Source organism: Hemitrygon akajei, chromosome 10, assembly GCF_048418815.1.
Source record: "Hemitrygon akajei chromosome 10, sHemAka1.3, whole genome shotgun sequence".
Taxonomy (NCBI): domain Eukaryota; kingdom Metazoa; phylum Chordata; class Chondrichthyes; order Myliobatiformes; family Dasyatidae; genus Hemitrygon; species Hemitrygon akajei.
The window spans coordinates 47,387,302-47,411,776 of NC_133133.1; the positions used below are offsets into that span (position 1 = coordinate 47,387,302).

General features: G+C 40.4%; 1 protein-coding gene across 3 annotated transcripts in view; it reads left to right on the forward strand.

Annotated features, from left to right (window-relative positions):
* LOC140734349 (MORC family CW-type zinc finger protein 4) overlaps positions 1 to 24,475 on the forward strand; it is a 143,208-nt gene that overhangs the window by 29,882 nt on the left and 88,851 nt on the right. For 2 of the 3 annotated variants that reach the window (XM_073058183.1, XM_073058184.1), the window contains exons 3-4: positions 3,612 to 3,744; positions 18,515 to 18,737. In XM_073058183.1, the coding sequence (XP_072914284.1) occupies positions 3,612 to 3,744; positions 18,515 to 18,737 (356 nt within the window). The remainder of the gene's footprint in view (positions 1 to 3,611; positions 3,745 to 18,514; positions 18,738 to 24,475) is intronic. The other variant, XM_073058185.1, reaches the window with a different exon arrangement.

The following is a 24,475-nucleotide window of genomic DNA, read 5'->3' on the forward strand; positions in this document are numbered from 1 at the left end:
AAAACCAATTTTGGTGGTGTCGTGCACAGTGAAGAGTGTTATCTATGTTTACAAGGGGATCAGATGAACTTTGGAAGTGAGCCAAATAATGGCAAATGGAATATATCTTCGACAAGTACAAGATGTTGCTGCAGAGTAAATGGTAGGGTCCTGGAAAGTGTTGTAGAACAGAGTTCCCTGAAGCTGCAGAGTGGTGAAGAAAGTGTTTGGCATGCTTGCTTTCAACAATCAGGGCACTGAGTACAAGAGTTAGAACAGTATGTTACAGTTGTACAGTTGATAAGTTCGCGTTTGGAATAATGTGTGCAGTTTTGGTTGCCTGGTGCAGCTGGAAAGGGTGCAGGTGCCCCCCCCCTTTTTTTTTTTTACAAAGGTAGAGCATTCCTGTGAAACCTTTCTTAAACTGAAATGGCGTAAAGCTAAGAACCATTAATTTATATGGGAAAAATTTTCGTAAAAGCGAAAATCCTCTTTGTAATGTGAAAACAGGTTACCAATGTAGGTCTTTTGTAAAAGCAAAGTGATGTAAAGCAAACATTCGTTAAGTGGGGAACACCTGTATAAGAAAAAATTCTTGAGGATGTGATTGGGACTGGAGGGTTTGAGCTATGAGGAAAGACTAGTTAAGTTAGACAACTTCTTCTTTATCCTGTAGTGAAGGAGGCTGAGGGGTGACCTTATAGAAGTTTATAAAATCATAAGGTGCACAGGTAAGGTGAATGGTCACAGTCTTTTTACCAGCATAGTAGAGTCGAAAACTAGAGGGTATAGGTTTAAGGTGTGTGAGGAAAGATTTAAAAGGGTCCAAGGGTCAACTTTTTCACACAGATGGCAGTGAGTATATGAAATGAGAGGAGGTGGTCAAGGCAGATACAATTACATTGTTTAAAATAGACAGGGAAAAGATAGGAAAGGTTCAGAGGCTTATAGACCAAATACGGGAAAAGGGACTAACTCAAGTAAACAACTTAGCATTGACAGTTGGCAAAAGGGCATGTTTTTTTGCTGCATATAACTCAGTAGCTCCATGTCTTTTAGTGCAATAGAGATCTCTTTACAAACTAAGCTCAGTGGCTTTTATGGTGTTTAATTATTAGGTAACTAATGGGAAAGAAAGATTTGTCAAAAACCAATTAGATTGCCTTTGGAAGAGGCATTAATTAGGTTGTTGCAAGTGGTCTGTTCTTTGTGTGCTTCAGTGCCTTTGTGATGATATTTCAATTTACTGATATCTTCATTAAATTGGAACAGTAGCTTCAGTTTTCACAGTGGCAAGGAGGAATTGTAAAGAAATTAGAATGTTGACTTTATTGTTATACCAATAGAGATTGTTATGTTTCTAATACTAATGTTGAAACCTGGTCACTTCACATTTGGATGTCTAACATCAACATATCTGAGTATTGTAATTCAGGGAACTCATGTTGATTTAGTACAAGTTGAACGTAAGACTGATTTTTGTGTGTCAATTAAAGAATTATGGAGATAGATTTTATTGTAGCTGGTCACTGAGACATGATTATTATTTTGTGTGAATCATAGGATGGACACCACAGAAGTATTATCAGTATATATAAACTATGTCAAATTAAGCAACAACTACAGGCATATTAGTTCTGCTTCAATGCTGTATAAAGTAATGGAATTCATTACCAAGTGTAAATTTAGATTAAATAACTTTGAAACAGCTGCCAGTATTGATTACAAATGAGAGCATTCTATTGAACTAACTAAGCTCAGTGGTTTTGGTGAAGTGATACCATAGGTGTGCTTTGTTAAGCATCACACTTTGTATCTAGGATGGATTTTGCAAAGTTCTTCACAGAAGTTTATTGTTGTGCAGCAAGGATAGTTGGGTAAGGAAACATTACTGTTTCTAATTGAGTTCCAAGTTGACTTGAAAAATTAAGCATATATGTATCTATTCAAGGCAAGGCCAGCATTTATTCCCAATCTGTAATTACTCTTGAAAAGGTAATCAAATCCAACAGTATTCAGCATTATTAGCACTGTGTCCATTTCAAGTCACCGAGATAGAATGGATGCATTTAAGGGTTAAAAATAAGAGAACTAGGGTCATATGTCCTACCTACTAAAAGTAACCAAGTACATTTATATCATGAAAATTTTCTTCATATCTAGAGTGATCTCATTTGATGGTCTTTCAGCGGATGTGGTGGAGGATATATTATGGGGGAAAAACACTTCAGTATTGGGATAGATTTCAGAACCAGTATGACAGGATGGACGAAAGTGCCTTCTTAACTAGTCATTGTCCATAAAATAAAGTTATATCAAGGTACATAAGATCCTTAATGAAATAGGAAAAATAAACCCAAATCCCAATAAAAAGATGTAAGTCAGCAGACAAGGCAAATTTAAGACAGGCTGGAAAGTCCATTCTTGGTGGAGATGTTTAAAAGAAAAGTAATTTCACAGTGCAGTCACTTCTAGATCTAGAGAAGGAAGAGGAACATTTCCATACTGTTCAAATTATACCGAGCAGAACTATTGCGTAGTGACCTAGCAAGCTGAGAGGTTAGTAAGATAGAATGTGTCCTTCCGCTAACCTAGAAGTCTTTTGTCATGGCAAGGAGACTGGAGACACTGGAAATGGTACAGAGTTGGTTTAGAGGTCTCAACTAGGAAAGGGGTGTACATTTTTGAACAGTATTTCATTAAAGAAAAAAAATATCCTCAGTACAAAGAGCATACCAGCAGATCTCACAAAAACAGGAAACTGAGGAAAGGAATCGAGTCTTTGTAAGAGACGAGGGGAACAGAAAGAATATCTATTTTCAAATTATTTTTGGCTTGTTTCTGGGTGCTAGCGGAACTATATGCATTACTATAATTTCATTTTGTTTGGCTTGTGTAGGATCACTTACATTTAGCTAGCCTCTGAGATTACTGGGGAGATCTCTTATAAAAAGACATTCATTGAGGCAGAATGAAGAAGTTAATTAAGTTTTATAAGATTGAAACATTTTATTAGCTTTTTCACCTACCATGGAACTGCTGGGATAAAAATTGAAATAGGCCCTACGTTCAAGCCTTGACTGAATTTCTTTATTTCAACATTTTTAATCACTACATTAAATCTTGACATTTGTGGTGGAAGGTGATAATTTAAGTCTGACAAACACAGAAAAAAGTTTTTACATACCACAGCCACAGAATTAAACTCTACTAGGAGTCCAACTGTGACCAACTAGCCTGCTGATGTTTACCAAGTGAGAGAAGGCATCCACAGATCTCTTGCATCCATGGGATTAATCTCAGCATTAGCTAGGAGCTTCAGGAGAGTAAGGGAAGAATTTAAAAGGAAAATAAAGGACTACTTTGTAATTCCATTGAATGTATGAGAGCTTCCAATTTATGCAATATGAATGAATGTCTTCAAGCAATTACAAGCATTTGTAATAAATATTTAAAGGTACAGAGTTTTGATACAATAATAGATGGATACTATTTAAGGAGCAATTGAGGCACAGTGGTAGATGGGTAACAAATGTTTATGAGAATTTATATATTTTCAGTTTATTGCCCGACCACTTTCTGCTGCTAAAAGCCAGTAACTGCTTTAATGATGAGTCCCTTTTCTATTCCAGATAATGCATGTGATCCAGGAGTGTGTGCCAAACAAATGTGGATTGACGTGACTGAAATTAAAAATGAGCTGTGCCTGATCTTCACTGATAATGGGAATGGAATGACTCCAATTAAACTACACAAAATGTTGAGGTAGAGTGCTTAAGGATGAACAAAATGAATCCCATTTTATGTAGATACATTCACAAAGAAAATAAGGGATGAAGTTTATGAAGTAAGAATATCATTCAAAGTTGAATTCAAAATTGTAAGCTTAAGTAGGCGAATGGCAGATCACGTGGTTTAGAATGGAACCTCAGGTAAAATATAGTGGAGGACAAAAACATCATTGTTTATTTATAACACAATTTTCATTCTGTTACAAAGCTCTTTCTTACACTACTGCTACCCTAACTAAGCAACTTTGTGTGAATACATTGTTCATTTGGACTGTAGCAGTTTCGAAGCGATCATGTTCTCAAGGGCAGTGTAGCCTTTATCCAGCAGCATCCATGTCCTGAGAAAGAAACATTCTCTAGGACGAGGCAACCAGCCAAAATAAAACTTCCCAATTAAATGTGGTCCAAATATGTAGGATTCAAAATTGAATTATCCACTGATAGTGCACAGTGCTTTATGTTTGATTTGGTGCTAAATATTCTTAATCTGTCAATTTACAAAGAAGTGTGTAAAGGTATTAATGTATCCTTATTGAATTGAATTGACTGTATTTCTTACGTTCTTCACATACATGAGTAAAAATCTTTGTTTCTGTCTAAATATGTAATGTGCAATCATAGTAATTTATAATAATTTATAATAAATAGAACAGTCAATGTACCATAGAGTACACTCAAATCAGCATAAGTTAATCAGTCTGATGGCCTGGTGGAAGAAGCTGTCCCAGAGCCTATTGGTCCTGGCTTTTATGCTGTGGTACTGATTCCCGGATGGTAGCAGCTAAAATAGAATGCAGCCACTGAGTTTTATACAATTCGCTGGATTATCTCAGAAGAGAATCTTTACATTTTATTCAGTTCATGCTTGGGTGATTTTTCTAAAAATCCACATGCTTTGGTTATTAACTCAAACGCATTCTGGTAATTGGTGGTTTAATTTTCTCCATCTTACAGTGTTAATTTTGAATGCATTTTATTTTTTGGTATTGCCATTTGATTGGGTGAAGACCAGGAATTTTAATATTTTTACTGGTGATGTAACTGGGTAGACGTTCTTCAGCAGATCCCTTAATATATTGCATATTATCATGTGAGATTTTTTCCTATATTAACTACATCCCTAACTACGTCCACTCAAAAATTGACTATATGATGAATCTAATAAATTTTCTGCTCATTATTTACTACTTAGAAATTATACTTATACTACTCTATGAATTCTGTTCTTCTTATTAACAAATATTATGAAGATGTGCAAGGAGAATTCAAGAACCATTCCCAATGATGCAGTGTACAGCAAACCTAACATAATGTAGAATAGTATATACAATTAAAGGCATAGCAATTATTAATTTCCCTTTGAGGCCTGCTTGTTTGTAACTTAAAGGGACCCTGCCTGAGCAGATTTCAATGTTCCATAACCCTTTCCGACCCAAATGGCTGAACCAAAATTTGGAGCAATTTTGTGTCTGCTCTCTCCCTATACCCCCAACATACACATACGCACCAGACCCTAGCTGTGCATGTTAGTGTAAATTTTAGTTGCTCATAGAAGATAAGGGACACCCATTTGAAAACCACAGAAGAGAAGATTTCATTAATGCAAAACTATTTAGTACAATGATTCCCCAGAATTGCTTCCACCTTGGAGAGCCTATGGTGCTTGGTCCACACTTGGGAAATTTGGCAGAATAGAAACTGAAAATCACTGTACAGAGGATCACAAGTTCTGACATACATTTTAAGCTATCATTCCCTGAAAAAGGCACCAGTTGTATTTTTGGTAAAGTTAATGATCAACTCTGCTGTGGACCAACATAAAGCTCATGATACAGACTAAATGTAGTGAAGTAGAATGCAATGCATTGCAGCACAGCAGAAGATAGGATGGTAAATAAAATGTTACATAATGTAGCACATTGGAACATAACATTGTAAATCATATATAATGATTAACTTACACAATTAATAATAAATAATATAATTCCATTAAATATGCTAAAAATCCAAGTGGCATACTGTATACTAAGGCAGGGCAGTTATAAACTTAAAATGTTTCAGTAGTAAAGTTACAATCTTATTGTTTTGTTGTGCTTGCAAATATATTCAAATATTAAACTGAAGAATCAGTAGTGCTTTTGAGGGCATCACACATACTTGAGACATATCTTACTAATGCAAACAAACAATGTGGAACAGACTTTTAATATCCAACTTTTCTTTACTAATTAGGTTATGCAATTCACCACGGAGCCCTGTGAGAGGGTTGGTAAGAGCAAATTAGCACGTAATCAAATTGTTACAGATTGCTAGGTCTGAAATAACTGATATATTATTTGCTTTTTTGGGGGAATTTATTATCCACTTCATTTGACTATGTAGGTTATGGCAAGCAAATGTTTTCAGTGTTTTATAGAGTTGCCTTGATTTTTTCCCTGTGACTAGTGTATTTGATTCTAATTTGTTTCTTCTTGAAGTCAATAAATAGATCACTTATTGCCTTTAAGAGAGCAGTACATGGCATTTGCCTCAGTTGCCACCACCTGTTTTGACTTGGAAGCTTTGGCCATGAGTTCATGACCTAGACAAAACTGCAGGAGTGTCATGTTCCCCATGCAACACTGGCAGAGAAACAGACGTGATATCCCACCTGTTCAGCATAAGTGCTGTGCTTATTATTTTCAGTGAAACCCATTGTATCCTTTTTAAAAATAAGGACCCATTGCAATTACCTTCTTTCATGGCTATAAAATAAAAGGGAGACATTTACAAGAAGGGCCTGTTAGCATAACTGCTACGAGCTTGGAATTCCCAGTGACTCTTCCTGGTTGCTCGTAAATGCAGCCTGTGTCTTGCTTTAGTGGCAGTTGATGAACAGCCATATAGTATGGTAGTGGGATGCAAAGCAAGTGATAATCTGAGTAAAAGATCTATCATATGTTTGTTTAATCTTTGCAAATCCTGATAAGTCAACAATAAGAAGAAACTTAATTCGAATAATAAGCTGTTTTTTTTACAAAGTAAGGTGCAATATACAGGTTTGAAGAGAATTATTAAGCCGAATTTGGTGAATTCTGTGCCTGTGTGATGAAGCGTGATATGAGTATGCAAAGCTCATCTTCAAGAAAGTTCATCTAAATCCTTTTTAGGACTTTGAAACCTTTAGTATCTGAGTGGAAAAGTACTCCTAAGTTCCAAGATCAGAACTAGTTTTGCTCAGTGCCTCTATACACCTTCTTCCCACCCTGCTTCCAGTGGCTAAGAATCTGGGGCAGAGTTCAGCAGCTTATCTTTTGGTATAACAACTTGCTGAACACACAAGATCACTCCTACGATGAGGATAAACAGTCTTTGGATTGTCAGCCATTTAATTATATCTAGGATACCGCTTCTGATGTTCTGTGCCAGGGAACCTTGTTATTTAAAGGATTAAAATGTTTTAATTTTCTGGCTTCAGCTGTCTTTTCCCAAGATTGTTTTTCAGCACTGGAGGCACAATACCTGAATGTGGCATGTAAATCTTGTGTTTGTTTCATGTTACCCTGAAAAATATCTTGTCATATAACAGATGCAAAATAATAGTGAAAAGGAGAACCAGCCATTCTTTTATCTAGATCCTGCCTCATCAAAACAGTTTTAATTGGTCATCAATTAATATCTTAAGGGCTGCATTTTCTTGATTTGCCCTTTTTTAGAAGTAGCCTAAAAGCTTCAGGCCAGGTTGGTGGCTGAATACCCTCACTTTCCAGTGATAACCAACAACAGATAGGTCCAGCAGAATGAAATTTGAACAACATAAAACATGGACTATTTACGTCTGAAGGAGCCATCTTTTGGGTAGCACAACTAAACTAACTGGAAGTAATGTTTGCACCCATCTTCTTTTGTCTACTTTTTAAGAACATGCTAACTTAAAAATAAGAGAGTCTGCAGATGCTGGAAATCCAAGCAGCACACACAAAATGCTGGAGAAACTCAACAGGCCAGGCAGCGTCCATGGGAAAAACTACAGTTGACGTTTTGGATCTCGGTCTGAAACATCGACTGTACATTTTTTCATAGATGCTGACTGGTCTGCTGAGTTCCTCTAGCATTTTGTGTGTGTAACTTAAAATCAGAATCATTTGATGCATATTATTACTGAAGTGTTATATTTGAATGTGCACAGTATACAGAATAAGGTAGATGAACTTGCAGCACAGGTACCGATTGCCATGTATGATGTTGTAGGCATCACTGAATCATGGTTGAAAGAAGATTATTTCGGGGAGCTTAATGTCCAGGGATACACATTGTATCAAAAGAACTTGCAGAAAAGCAGAGAGGGTGGCACTGTTCTATTGGTAAAATTGAAATCAAATCATTAGAAAGCGGTGACATAAGATCAGGAGGTGTTCAGTCATTTTGGACAGAGCTAGGGAATGGCAAGAGTAAAAAGAACCTTGATGGGAGTTGAATACAGACCCTCAAACGATAGTAAGGATCTGATCTACAAATTACAATGGAAAATGGAAAATATATGCTAAAAGGGCAATGTTACAATAGTTATGGGGGATTTCAGTGTGCAGGTAGACGAGAAAAATAGGTTGGTGCAGGATTCCAAGAGGGGGAAATCCTAAAAGACCCATGAGATGGCTTTTTAGACCAGTTCATGGCTGAGCCTACGAGGGGATCAGCTATTCTGGATTGGGTGTTGTGCAATGAAGCAGAATTGATTAGAGAGTTTAAGGTAAAAGAATTGTATGGGAAAATATGATCAAATTCACCCAGAAATTTGGGAAGGAGAAGCTAAAGTCAGATGTGTCAGTATTGTAGTGGATTACAGAGGCATGAGAGAGAAGTTGGCCAGAATAGATTGGAAAAGAACTCTGGCGTGGATGACTTCAGAGCAACAATAGCTGAAATTTCTGGAAGTAGTTCAGAAGGCGAAGGACATATACTAGAGTAAGAAGTATTCTGAAAGCTAGATGATACAAACATGGCTAACGAGAAGTTAAAGCCAAAGAGAGGGCATATAATAGAGCAAAAACTAGTCTGAAGTTAGAGGATTGGGAAAACCAACAGAAGGCAACTAAAAAATTCATTAAGAAAATAAAAATGGAAAATGAAAGTGAGCCAGCCAGTAATATTAAAGAGGATACCAAGGGTATCTTCAGGTACATAAAGTGTAAAGGAGAAGTGAGAGTGGACATCAGACTGCTGGAAAATGATCCTGGAGAAGTAGTAATGGGGAACAAGGAAATGGCGGACGAACTGAATAAATGTTTTGCATTAATCCTCACTGTGGAAGACACTAGCGGTATGGTGGAAGTTCCATTGTCAAGATTCATGAAGTATGTGAAGTTACCATTATTAGGGAGAAGATTTTTGGGAAACTGAAAGGTCTGTAGGTAAATAAGTCACCTGGACCAGATAGTGTACACCCCAGAGTTCTGAAAGTGGTGGCTGAATAGATTGTGGTTGCAGTAGTAATGATCTTTCAAGAATCACTAGATTCGAGAATGGTTCAGGAAGACTGCAATATTGCAAATGTCACTCCACTCTATAAGAAGGGAGAGAGGCAGAAGAAAGGAAATTATAGCCCAGTTAGTTTGCCCACAATGGTTGGTAAAATGTTGGAGTCAATTATTAAGGATGAGGTAACTTGGAGGAATATGATAAAATAAGCCATCGTCAGAATTCCTCAAGGGAAAATCTTGTCTGACAAATCTGTTAGAATTCTTTGAAGAAATAACAAGCAGGATAGACAAAGAAGAGTCGTTTGATGTTGTGTAATTGGATTTTCAGAAGACAAGGTGACACACATGAGGCTGCTCAACAAGTATTACTGGAAAGATTTTAGCATGGTTAAAGCAGTGTGATTTGCAGGAGGCAAAGAGTGGGAATAAAGGGAGCGTTTTCTGATTGACTGCTGGTGACTAGTGGTGTTCCACAGGAGTCTCTGTTGGCACCGATTCTTTTTACATTGTATGTCAGTAATTTTGATGATGAAATTGATAGCTTTGTTGTAAAGTCTGTTGATGATATTAAGATAGGTGGAGGGTCAGGTAGTTTTGAGGAAGTAGGGAGGTTACAGAAGGACTTAAACAGATTGGGAGAAGGGACAAAGAAGTGGTAGATGAAATACAGATTTGGGAAGTGTATGATCATGTACCTTGGTAGGAGAAATGAAAGTGTTGACTATTTTCTCAGTGAAGAGAAAGTACAAAAAACTAAGGCACAAAGAGACCTGGCGTCCTTGTCAGGATTCCCTGAAAGTTAATTTGCAGGTGAGTCTGTGGTGAGAAAGGCAAATGCAATGTTAGCATTCATTTTAAGAGGACTACAATATATGTAAAAGCAAGGATGTAATGTTGAAACTTTATAAAGCACTGGTGAGGCCTCGCTTGGAGTATTGTGAGCAGTTTTGGGCCCCTTAGAAAGGATGTGCTGAAACTGGAGAGTGTTCAAAGGAGGTTCATGAAAATGATTCCAGGATTGAAAGGCTTGTCATATGAAAAGCATTTGAAGGCTCTGGGCCTGTATTCGCTGGAATTCAGAAGAATTAAGGGATGACCTAATTGAAACCTATCAAAGGGTGAAAGGCCTTGGTAGAGTGGATGTGGAGAGGATGTTTCCTATGGTGGAAGAGTTCAAGACCAGAGGAAATAGGCTCAGAATAGAGGCTGTCTTTTTAGAATGGAGATGGAGGAGGAATTTCTTTAGTCAGAGAGTGATGAACCTATGGAATTTGTTGCCACAGCCAGCTTTGGGGGCCAGGTCTATATGTTTATTTAAGGCAGAGGTTGATAGATTCTTGATTGGTGGAGGCATGAAGGGATTTGGGGTGAAGAAAGGTGTTTGGGGCTGAGAGGAAAAGTGGATCAGCCATGATGGAATGGCAGAGCAGACTTGATGGTCCAAATTCTGCTCCTATACAATTTGGTCTTATGGTCTGTATTGACCTTGTTATGAACGTTATGGTTTCGTGGGACAAAAACATTCTTTGTTCAGAAATGCTTCTGATGCTGAATAGCACAGAGATGTTTCTGATGCTCAACACAGCTGTAGACATGTGTGATCCCACAGAATCATTCAGAGAATTCCTCAACTGGAAGCCATGGATTAACCATGAGATCCATAATCTGCTGATGGTCAGGTCAGTGACATTCCGCTCTAGTGACCAAATAATATACAAGAGGTCCAGATATAATCACCAGAAAGCCATCTTATGGGCAAAGTGGCAACTCTAGACTAAACTTGAATCACTGAAGGATGCTGGACAGCTGTGGCAGCGCTTGAACGATATTAACTCTTACAAATGAAACCAAGCAATATAGGTGACAACAAGGCTTTGCTTCCAGATGAGCTTAATGCCTTCTCTACTTGCTTTGACTGTCAAAACATGGTGAACCTTCATGAACTTCCACTACCCCTGCTGACCCCATGATTTTAGTCCATGCGGCCATTGTGATTGCATCCTTCAGGAGAGTGAACCCACAGAAAGCATCTGGCCCAGTAGGGGTATCTGGCCAAATACTAAAGTCCTGTGCTGATCAACTGTCTGGAGTGTTCACCCATATCTTTATCCTCTCAGTAGAGCAGTCTGAAGTACCCACTTGCTTCAAGCATGATTCAGTTATACTGGTGCCTAATAAGAACGTGGTAACCTGCCTCTGACTATCATCTAGTAGCACTTACATCCACAGAGATGAAATGCTTTGAGAGGTTGGTGATGAAACTTACCAACTCCTGCCTAAGAAGTGACTTGGATTTACTTCACTGTCATCAAAACCAAGGAGCTGATTATTGACTTCAGGAGGAGGAAACTGGAAGTTCATGAGCCAGTCTTCATCGTGGGATCCGTGGTGGAGAGGATCAGCAATTTTAAATTCTTTGTTGTTACTATTTCAGAGGATATGTCATGGGCCCAGCATGTAGGTACAATTACGAAGAAAGCATGGCAACACTTCTTCTTCCTTAGAAGTTTGTGAAGATTTGGCATGATATCTAAAACCTTGCAGAACATCTGTAGTGTGGTGGAGAGTATATTGACTGGTTGCATCGCAGCCTGGTATGGAAACACCAATGCCCTTGAATGGAAAATCCTACAAAAAAATTGTGGATACAGCCCACTTCATCAAGGGTAAAGCCCTCTCTCCCATTCAGAACATTTATATCTGTTGCAGCTGTTGCAAGAAAGCAGCATCCATTATGACGCACCCCCACCACCCAGGACATGCTTCCTTCTCACTGCTGCCATCAGGAAGAAAGAACAGGAGCCTCTGAACCCACAATGCCAAGTTCAAGAACAGTTATTACCCCTCAACCGTCAGACTCTTGAACTAGTGGCGATAACTTCACTCAACTTCACTTGCTCTATCACTGAACCGTTCCCAAAACCTATAGACTCGCTTTCAAGAACTCTTCATCTCATGTTCTTGATATTTAGTACTTACTTACTTTATTATTATTATTGTAGGGACTCCTTAATTTCATTAAGCAGAATTCACCCAGGCTGTTAAGGGTTAATTTCTCCATGTATGTTATGTGTTGCATTGTACATTATTACGTTTTTGGGGGGGGGGGGGGGCGGAGGCCGACATTTTCTGTGCCAATAGCCTTCTTGTTGATATCCACAATAGTGCCAGGCACTTTGAGCCGGAGAAGCTAGCCATTGCCAGAGCTGAGTTTCATGGCATGGAGTGCCTGGGCATCGTCAAGCTGTCCATCAGTCCATGGGCTTCCCTTCTCCACATTGTGGGAAAACTGGAGGGGGGGTGTGGCGGGTGGCATCATGTGGCGATTACCGCTACTTCAACGCCACCTTAACCCCGACCGATACCTGATCACAGACATCCGGGATTGTTCTGCATGCCTGGCAAGGAAAATTATTTTCTCGAAGGTAGACCTCTTTCACAGTTATCACCAAGTCCCTGTCCATCCAAGTGACATTCCTAAACCCGCTGTTATTGCACCGTTTGAGTTCCTTTGATTGCCATTTGGATTGTAGAATGCGGCCCAGACCTTTCAGTGCCTCGTGGACATTGGGATTTACCGTTCCTATTTATTTACCTAGATGGCATTTTAGTCTTCTAGGGATGAACATCTCTTACACTTGAGAACCTTTTTTGAACGCATTAGTCAGCACAGCCTTATTGTCAACCTAGCAAAGTGCCAGTTTGGACTAGTAACACACACAGAATGCTGGTGGAACGCAGCATGCCAGGCAGCATCTATAGGAAGAAGTACAGTGACATTTTGGGCCGTGATGTCACTGTAATTCTTCCTATAGATGCTGCCTGGCCTGCTGTGTTCCACTAGCATTTTGTGTGTGTTGCTTGAATTTCCAGCATCTGCAGATTCCCTTGTGTTTGAGTTTGGACTAGTGTTCAATTTCCTCAAACACTGCCTCAGTGCAGCAGGGGCAGTTCCCCTGCCAGCGGAGTTTTTGGGCATGGTGAACTTCTTGCACAGTTTTGTCCCCAAAGTAGCTCAGCTCATATGCCTCCTCTACACGGCCCTTAAAGGCAAATCAGTTAACCATGTCATGGACTGGACGGAGGAAAGGTTCAAGGCATTCTCAGACGCTAAGCAGGCATGGTCTAATGTAATGCTGCTGGCACACCCCTCCCACCCTCTCACCAGGGACACGTCAGATTGCGTGGTCAATGGCGCTTGGCAGCCTTTTGCCCCTTTTTGCTAACAACTTCGCCTCTGCGAGTGCACGTACAGGATGTTTGATTGTGAGCTTTCCAGCCTGTACTTGGCAGTGCAGCATTTTCGTTTTCTTTTAGAGGGCAGTCCATTTACTGCTTTTGTGGATCATAAGCCCCTAGCAGTCGCCATGGCTAAGGTCTCTGAACCTTGGTCTGCTGGACAGCAGTTAAACCTTTCTTTTATTTCAGAGCTTACCACAGACATCCAGCATGTTGTGGGGAAGTGCAACCTCGTGGCTGACTACCTTTCCCAGTCCTTCACTGGTGCTGTCCATTTGGGCGTGACTTTGCTCAGATGGCGGAAGACCAGGTTTCAGACCCAAATGAGCAGGTGCTGCATTCGGCAGACAGAGGGCTGAAATTGTTGGACGTTGCTTTTGGTGACCGCAGCGTTTTACTACTGTGTGATGCGTCAATGAGGCAACCCAGGCTGGTTGTGCCAGCAAACTGGCAGCAGCATGTTTTCAACGTGGTCCACTGGCTTTCCCACCCGGGCCGGAGGGAACAGAAACTGTTGACAGAAACGTTTGTTTGGCCCAGGCTTAAGAAGGATGTCAGGGACTAGGCTAGTGCTTGTTTAGTTGTGTCCAAGGCTCCTTTGCTTCCTTTCGTGGTCCCTGAGCAGTGTTATGACCACATGAATGTGGATTTGATAAAAACACAAAATGCTGGCAGAACTTAGCAGGCCAGACAGCATCTATGGGAGGAGGTAGTGACGACGTTTCAGGCTGAAACCCTTCATCAGGAGTGAAGTAACATGGGATGGTCGAGGAGGGATAAAAAGTGGGGGGAGGGATGAAGTAGAGAGCTGGGAAGTGATAGGCTGAAGGGAAGTGGGCTAGGGGGAACGTGGAGAATTATGGGAAATAAGAGTAGGGCTGGGGGAGATTATAGTGAGGGGGGGAAAAGAGAGAGAAAGAGAACCAGAATAAAATTATAGATAAGGATGGGGTGGGGGGGGGGGGGGGGCAGAAGTATCAGCAGATATCTGTGAGTTGGATGTTCATGCCGGCAGGTAGGAGGCTACCTAGGCAGGAGATAAGGTGTTGCTCCATCAACCTGCATTTGGCCTCATCTTGACGGTAGAGGAGGCCATGGACAGACATGACGGAGTGGGAGTGGTCTGTGGAATTGAAGTGTGTGGCCACAGGGAGATCCCGCCACTGCTGGAGGACTGAGCGCCGGTGTTCGGCGAAACGGTCTCCCAGTCTGCGGCGGGTCTCCCCAATGTATAAATGGCCACACCAGATACAGTATATCACCTCAGTTGACTCGCAGGTGAAGTGGTGCCTCACCTGAAAGGACTGTCTGGGGCCTAGGATGGTGGTGAGGGAAGAAGTGTGGGGGCAGGTGTAGCACTTCTTCCGTTTGCAGGGATGTGCCTGGAGGGAGGTCGGTGGGGAGGGATGGGGGGGATGAATGGACAAGGGAGTCGCGTAGGGAGCGATCCCTGCGGAAAGCCGAGAGTGGGGGGGAGGGGACGATGTGTCTGGTGGTAGGATCCCGTAGGAGGTGGCGGAAGTTACGGAGGATTATACGTTGGATCTGAAGGCTGGTAGGGTGATAGGTGAGGATCCCTGGTGGGCTGGCAGGGGGATGGGGTGAGGGCAGAGGTGCGTGAAATACGGGAGATGCAATGGAGGGCAGAGTTGATAGTGGACGAAGGGAAGCCCCTTTCTTTAAAAAAGGAAGACATCTCCTTTGTCCTAGAATGAAAGGCCTCATCCTGAGAGCAGATGCGGCGGAGGCGGAGGAATTGAGAGAAAGGGATCCCAGCCCTACCTTTCTTTCTCTCTTATTTCCCATAATTCTCCACCTTCCCCTTAGCCCATTTCCCTTCAGCCAATCACTTCCCAGCTCTCTACTTCATCCCTCCCCCCACTTCTTATCCCTCCTCGACCATCCCATGTTACTTCACTCCTGATGAAGGGTTTCGGCCTAAAACGTCGTCACTACCTCCTTCCATAGATGCTGTCTGGCCTGCTGAGTTCTGCCAGCATTTTGTGTTTTTATTTATTTACAGCATCTGCAGATTCACTCATGTTGCCTTTGACTGTGGATCCGGTTGGCTGTTAACCTGTCCCGTGGGTTTACTCACCTCCTGACCATTCTTGATAGGACCACATGTTGGCCAGAGACAGTGCCGCTGTTATCTATTTCAGCCGCAGAAGTGGTGCGAGCGTTCGCTGGCTTGTGGATCACTTGGTTTGGCGTCCCATCAGATACATCTTCAGACTGAGGGATGCAATTTACATCTGAGCTTTGGTGTGTGGTTCCCTGTGATCTGGGAGGTGAAACCACTGGACCATAGCTTATCACCCTCAGGCTAACTGTCTGTGCGGCTGACTCCACTGTTCAGTGAAAGCCTCAGTGACGGTTGTTGGGTGGACAGACTACCGTGGGCCATCGTGGGCCTGAGGTCGGTCCCTAAAGTGGGCCTTCAATTCTCTTCTGCGGAGGTCATGTTCTGGAAACCCCTGCGAGTGCCCGCAGAGTTTCTCCCTACATCCATGGTCCCATGGTCTGCTTCGCAGCAATGATCAGCTTTTATGGACAGCACAAAAACTTTTGCTCCAGTGCTAATGGTACAGCATGGCTTACTGCAGTCACACCTGTTGCTGGGTCTGCAGGAGGCAAAATATGTGTTTGTGTGTCATGATGGACATCGGGGTCCCCTGTGGCCACCTTATGATCACCCGTTTCACTTGTTGGAAGCGGGAGATAAGTTTTTTTGCTGGACTCCAGTGGAAGTGGCACAGCCTCCATGGAAGGGCTGGCCTCTCACCTCTAGACCCTCTGACATTGACTGTTCTTCCCCGGCACCTGCCTGTAAAGGCAGGAGTAGGTTCGGCCGAGTTTTGCAAGCCCCTGCTTGTTTGACTTTGTCTGCTAGGGTGAATTCTAGGGGCAGCGTGTGTAGAGACTTCTTAATTTAATTTCACAGAATTCACCCAGACTGTTAAGGGTTCGCCATGTATGTTACGTTCTACATTACTGTGTTTTGTGGGGTGGGGTTTTTTCTTATGTATGACATCACCATTTGTTAGCGTGGGAATAAAGTATATATTAGAAGTAATTACACTCATGTTGTTTTTGTCAACACTCCTACATTATCATTATTTTCTTTTGTGTTTGCACAATTTATAATCTTTTGCACATTGATTGTTTGTTCGTCCTGTTGGGTGTGGTCTTTCATTGATTCGATTATGTTTCTAGAATTTACTGAGTATGCCCATGTAACATGGAAGCAGGTTCACTTCATGGGTTTGGTGAGTGAGACAGAAGACAGTGATTACGAATAAGCATAGTAATCATTTACTTACAAACAGTAAAACATTCGATCAAACATCTAAGTCCCTGAGTACAAAACAAAATATTTAACAGATACTCAGCTAAGAGGGCACGTGGACTCCCCAAAGTTTGGAGCACCAGTCGCGACCTCGATGTGAAATCCTGGAATCTAAAGGAAAGAGACCGAGCCTCCCACATGTGCTATTCTTATACTCCTGAGGTGCTTGAAACCAGACACTGGTGCAGTGGCACACAAGGTAACCAGTGAGGAAGAGGTGCTGCTGCATACTTCCAGTGGGCCTATCAATGACTGGCAGGTAGAAGCTGCTTTGCAACAACAAGTAAACTAACACCCACATAACAGCCCACAAGCAAACTAGTCTCCAGGTTGTACATAGTGACATATATGTACTTTAATAATAAATTTACTTTGTACTTTGTACCTGTCCAGTGTGAACTTCAGTGAACATATACAGACAGTATTGTCCTTGTTGTCCCTGAAGTAAGGGGAGGGAAAAGCAGAAGGTGTACAGGTGGATGTAGGAGAAGATAGATTTGTTCTCACTAGTAATATTCTTTCTGCCAAATAATCACTATCCTGCATTATCTGATTTTTCCCAGGAAGGACCTCAGTTGGAATCCCCATTTTTGTTAAATTTCCTTTTATGAGATTGTTCATTTAAGAGAAAGGAGAGCAAAACTGGGAAAAGCAAACAAAAGCACGAGCAGTAGATTTTAATCTGACTGAATTTTTGTCAGAGTCATGCAGCACTGAATTAGGCTCTTCAGATGGCCGAGCCTGACACCCCTTTAACACTAATCCTACACTGAAATGATATTTATTTCCTCCACATTCCAGTCAACTCCTGCCTAGATTCTACCATTCACCACATTCTATGGATAGTTTACCATGGCAAATTAAACCAATAACCAGGGTATCTTTGAAATCTACAGTAAAACCGAAACACCCAGAGGAAACACATGCACTGTCAGGGAGAATAGGTAAGCACCATTCAGACGGCACTAGAAGCCAAGATTAAACCTAAGATTACTGAAGCCATGAGGAAGCCACTCTATCTGCTCTACCGCATGTTATTGACTCGTGAAACTGGCCTGATCACTTTTGCTTACTGAGGGAGGGATTGCTTTACCAACTGAACACTTTCTCCCCTCCCCCATTTATTTATATATTTATTTCTTTGTTTGTTTGTTAATTATATATACAACTCAGGCAAGGAGCATGAAATGGGGATCAATGGCTGAATTTTTGACTGCTGGCAGATTTGTGCATATATACTGTTTTTAAATGGAAAGTAACTTTTTGACATTAGGGCTCTATCTCTTTTGTATCTCTTCTCTCTTCTACTCTCCATTGCAAAATGATCTGATCTTAACTTTGTATAAATGTAAGAAACAAGTTACATTTGCAGTGCTTTTCATTGAGGCAGATTGAAATCCAGATATACAGGCAATCCCTATGACAAAGGGAGGGGTGGGGTGGTTTGCGGAAAGCGGTCCGTATTGCGGTTTGTCAACTTTGACAACTTGCATGTGTCAAGAATTATGAGTTGAAACATTTATTTAGTTTCTGCATGTAAATATTGAATGTGCAAATTTTTATTTCATATTTCAGAATTTTTTGGATGGATTTGTGATTTCCATAAAAGCTCATTTTCATTCCACAGACTGGCATAATGAAGAAGATACTTATAAAATACTAATGTTCTTATTTCATCTTTTAATTTTATTTTGCAGCTTTGGCTTTACCAATAAAACTGGGAATAAAAACCACTTGCCAATAGGAGTGTATGGAAATGGGTTTAAATCTGGCTCCATGAGGCTAGGGAAGGATGCTATGGTCTTCACCAAGAATGGAGGAGCTTTAAGTGTGGGCCTCTTATCGCAGACGTACCTGGAGCAGATTAATGCACAAGCTATAATCATCCCCATTGTGCCTTTCAACCAACACAATAATATCCTTTTACATAATGGAATTTGTGTTAACATTATTTTAATTTGATAGAGTTCTTTGAAAGCAAATTCCATAGAATTTTGTCTATATAAGGTGTATTTTTACATTGCTTTTTAACTACATCCTCCATTTAAAATGTATGTGCCTTTACATTTTGTTTGTGTTAAGTCTTTAGTAAGTAGAATCAGTTTCTAAAATACTCTGTGTATTTATTAAAAAGCAAATGGATCGTTTACTGTAAAATGCTAATCACAGTTTTGAAAATTTTCAGTAATTTCTTGAAATTTGGGTGATTTTACTGGTTTTATTGTGAAGAGTGGAATGGTCCTCCCATCATAATGGATAATAATTGAGGTAGTAGGGCAACAGATAAAGATTGATGGATAAGCAGGAGAAACAGAGGGACAGGTGTAGGGAGCTGGTTGGTGCAATCAGGATATTGAAAGAAGGTGAAGTATTGAATAGCACTTGGCTGCAATGTATTTCTATCTTTTTTTTAGAAAAAGTGATGTGTAAAGTTTGTAATTAACTTCTTTTTATCTATTCCAACATGCTTTGTTGTTACTGTGCCATGTTTAGCCACTGTAATACTCTCTTATGGTCTTGTATTAGAGGACTCTGCCATTAGCATGCATCCTGCTCATGCCTAAATCGATATCTAGGGTAAAGTTAATGAGATTAGCTTGAAAAAAAAACTAAGTAGAACAGTTTAAATTTTAGAAATAACTGGTCTTTTCTGACTTTAACAAAAACAGGAAAATATTAAGTTTTCAAGTCTGTTCTACTACCCTATAATTGACCAAAGTCCTGATTTCACACTAGTCAAGTGTAGCTGTGCCCACAGCCTCTAATTGTAGGCCTCCTCATGCATGAGTGTAAAGTAATTAAAAGGAAATGGTCAAATAGAATACTGAAACACTTTAAGCCTTTGTAAAAGAATTAACAGATTAGAGATTGAGTTTCCTGAAATCAAAATGATTTGATTGGAATTTTCAAGAAATTGAGAAAAGCTGATAAGGTAAAATAAAGAGCAACTCTGCTTAGAAGCTTATCTAGGCCATTTTCTGCATGTGAATTAGTGTTTGCAAACTCAAAAATTGCTTCTAAAAGCTCTTGTAAAAAATAATGCGATGTGTTCATCAGTTCTAAAACAGTTGTTACCAAGTTCCTGAGTTTAATACCATGCTGCCTCAGGAACACTGGAGATTCGAGGTCAAGTTTCCCTTATTTGTCATATGGTAATTACAAGGACATACTATAATACAGCTTTTGGTGAAAATTGGCAAAAATGTATAGTTGCCACAATGATGGAAGAAGGAAAGGTGAAGTCCTCCCATGGGGATAGAGGGACTTCCATGAGATCTTAAAGAGCAAAGTACACTGAGAATAGCTTCCTTGTGCAAAGGGCTGAAATGGCAGGAATTAACTAGGATAGTGTTGGTACGACACAAAGTCCTCTATGAATACCTATACAGTTCATGGGCCCGACAACTGAATGCCACTTCCAGTACTTGAATACAAAAGACACATTAGCCAAATAGAAGATTCTTCACTTTGTTGTTGAGCTACTCTTGCATTCTACAATGCAGCAGTAACCATCAGTGTGATAATATGGCTTATCTCAGTAGATGGAGTCTGCAAAAATCCTAAGCAAGGTTTCTAAGAGTGAGGGTGACTCTGACTTTAATAGTGGGTGTAATAGATGTGCATATGTTTGGTTGCAGTACAGGTATTGTATTTGGAAGATTAGCAGCACTTTTAATTAGGAGTGTCTTTTTTAAGTTTTGAAGCAGGAATTGTGTGAAAATGTATTCTTCATGTTAATTTTCTGATGTACGTTATTCTCCTAGAACAATGATTTTGTAATTTTTTTGGTTGAACCAAATCTTATATGCCCAGGCCAACTGTGTAGTGTCTTTGTCCATGGTCTCTTTGTGGGTATTCTTACCAGAACCCTATATGGAGGGCATGTCTTGCTGACCTGAAGTAATTGCACCTCCAGCTGCCTGACCATAGTAACAACACACTGAGGAAGTTCAACTTTAAATTCTCCCTGAAAGCTTTGACAGCAAATTCCACTTTTTGATGGTTGTAAAAGTTCTTAATCCATTTTAATAAGTTTTAATTGTCTCTGAAATTCAGCTTCCCCCTTGCTTTATACCTGCAATCCAGACAAATAACCTCTTCCAAAATGTCAGTAAGACAGAGGAGATGGCTATCGACTTCAGGAGAACTCGCACCACTTGCACTTCTCTTTATATCAGTGGCACAGCAGTGGAAACTAAGCACTGCATACAATGGCATGCAAACATTTGGGCACCCCTGGTCAAAATTACTATTACTGTGAATAGCTAAACCAGTAAAAGATGACCTGATTTCCAAAAGTCATAAAGTTAAAGATGACACATTTACTTTAATATTTTAAGCAAGATTACTGTTTTATTTTCATCTTTTACAGTTTCAAAATAACAAAGAAGGAAAAGGGTCTGAAGCAAAAGTTTGGGCACCCTGCATGGTCAGTACATAGTACTCTAACACCCCCTTTGGCAAGCATCTCAGCTTGTAAACGCTTTCTGTAGCCAGCTAAAAGTCTTTCAATTCTTGTTTTGAGGATTTTCACCCATTCTTCCTTGCAAAAGGCTTCTAGTTCTGTGAGATTCTTGGGCCGTTTTGCATGCACTGCTCTTTTGAGGTCTATCCACAGATTTTCGATGATGTTTAGGTTGTGGGACTGTGAGGGCCATGGGAAAACCTTCAGCTTGCGCTTCTTGAGGTAGTCCATTGTGGATTTTGAGGTGTGTTTAGGATCATTATCCTGTTGTAGAAGCCATCCTCTTTTCATCTTCAGCTTTTTTTATGGACAATGTGATGTCTGCTTCCAGAATTTGCTGGTATTTAATTGAATTAATTCTTCCCTCTACCAGTGAAATGTTCCCCGTGCCAATGGCTGTAACACAAGCCCAAAGCATGATTGGTCCATCCCCATGCTTAACAGTTGGAGAGGTTTCTTTTCATAAAATTCTGCACCCTTTTTTCTCCAAAGATACCTTTACTCATTGCGGCCAAAAGTTCTATTTTAACTTCATCAGTGCACAGGACTTGTTTCTAAAATGCATCAAGCTTGTTTAGATGTTCCTTTCCAAACTTCTGATGCTGAATTTTGTGGTGAGGACGCAGGAAAGGCTTTCTTCTGATGACTCTTCCATGAAGGTCATATTTGTGCAGGTGTCGCTGCACAGTAGAACAGTGCACCACCATTCCAAAGTCTGCTAAATTTTCCTGAAGGTCTTTTGCAGTCAAACAGGAGTTTTGATTTGCCTTTCTAGCAATCCTACAAGTGGTTTTCTCGGAAAGTTTTCTTGGTCTTCCAGTCCTTAACTTGACCTCCACCGTTCCTGTTAACTGCCATTTCTTAATTACATTACGAACTGAGGATGCCTTCTCCTGTGTGGGCATCATTTATTTTAATTTTCAGAGTGCTAGGCAGCTGCTCAGAGGAGCCCATGGCTGCTGATTGTTGGGACAAGGTCTGAAGAGTCAGGGTATTTATAAATCTTTGAAATTTGCATCACATTGCCTTTCCTAACGATGACCATGAACAAGCCGTAGCCCTAACAAGCTAATTAAGGTCTGAGACCTTGGTAAAAGTTATTTGAGAGCTCAAATCTCTTGGAGTGCCCAAACTTTTGCATGGTGCTCCTTTCCTTTTTTTCACACTAAAATTGTACAGAACAAAAACAATACACTAATCTTGCTTAAAATGTTGAAAAGAATATTTCATCTTTAACTTTATGACTTTTGGAAATCAGTTCATCTTCTATTTACTTAACTATTCACAGTAAAAGAAATTTTGACCAGGGATGCCCAAACTTTTGCATGCCACTGTATCCTCTCATGTCTCAGAACACATACTACACAATTAAGAAAGCTCACTAACACATCTGCTTTTTCTGAAAGACTGAAGAGAGCTGGATTATGCACGTCAATACTCCCAAGCTTGTACAGATGCGCAGTAGAGATTATCCTAACATACAGCATCATTGCATGCTACAGAAATTACACTGCAGAGGACAGAAATACTTTACAGAAGGTAGTCAAAACTGCCCAGTGCATCACTGGCACCTGCATACCCACCATCAAGGACATATACAGAAAAAGGCCAGTAATATCATGAAGGATCCCACCCATCCTGCTCATGGACTGTTTATCCCACTCCCATTAGGGAGGAGGCTACGTAGTATCCACGCCAGTGCCACATGATTCAAAAACAGTTACTTTCCCGAAGCAGGAAGGCTGATCCCACTAATCCACCTACCTCATCTCTTATCACTATAAGTTTATCAATCCCTGTCAGTTAGCTTATGTACAGACATTCCTGTACCTAGCTTTACTTTATGTACATATAATCAATTGATGTATTTCAGTTATCCTGTGTTTATTGTGTTTTTTATTATTGCATTCTTTTATCTTATTCTGCTTTTTTGTGGTGCATCAGGTCTGGAAGTAATAATTCTTTCACTGTCCTTTGCATTTGTGTACTGGAAATATTAAACAATCTTGAATCTTGAATTGTATCTCCGGCCAAATCCGTAGGCGAGCAATAATGCACCAGATCAAACCTGATGCAAGATCCAAGAATGGGCTCTGCTCACCTTCCTTCACCCTCTCCACCACTGTTAATGCTGAGGAAAGCCAGCAAGAGAAGCCATGCATTTGGACTCCACAGAAAGTCAAATATGTCATTAAGTTCAGACTGTCTCATGTTTGCCAGCATATCTGTAGAAGTCCCAAGTTCAAAGTAAATTTATTATCGAAGTATATATATTTCGTCTGAGGTTTATTTTCTTGCAGGCATTCAGAGCAAATATAGGAAACACAATAGAATCGATGAAAGACCACACTCAACGGGACAGCTAAACAACCAGTGTGCAAAAGACCACAAACTCTGCAAATGCAAAAAGAAGCTTAAATAAAAATAAATGAGCAATAAATACCAAGACAGGAGATAAAGAGTCCATAGTTTGTGGTGACATTTCAGTGATGGGGCAAGTGAAATTATCCCCTGTGATTCAAGAGCCTGATGTTTTGAGGGGTAATAACTGTTTCTGAACCTGGTGGTGTGGGTTCTGAGGCTCCTGTACCTTCTTTCTGATGGCAGCAGTGAGAAGGGAGCATAGCTTGGATGGTTTGGGGTCTGTGACGATGGATGGTAGTTTACTGCGACAGTGCTCCATCTAGATATTCTCAATGGTGGAGAGGGCTTTACCTGTGATGGCCTGGGTGGTATCCACTATTTTTTGTAGGTTTTTCTGTTCAAGGGCATTAGTAGTTCCATACCAGGCTGTGAGGCAACCAATCAATATATTCTCCACCATACATCTATAGAAGTTTGTCAAGGTTTTAAATGACATTCTGAATATTCACAAGTTTCTAAGAATGTAGAGGCATTGCTGTGTTTTCTTCATAATGGCACTTGCGTGCTGGACCCAGGTGTTATAATTTCTTTGGTGTTATTATTTCCTCTGAAAGTTAAAGTTGCTGACCCACTCTACCTCTGATCTCACAATGAGGGGGACTGGCTCATGGACCTTGGTTTCTTCCTCCTGAAGTCAATAATTAGCTCCTTGGTCTTGCTCACATTGAATGAGATGATGATGTTATGGAGCCAGATTTTCAGTCTCCCTATATGATCTGATTCATCACCACCTTTGATTCAGCCCAACAGTGGTGTCATCAACAAACTT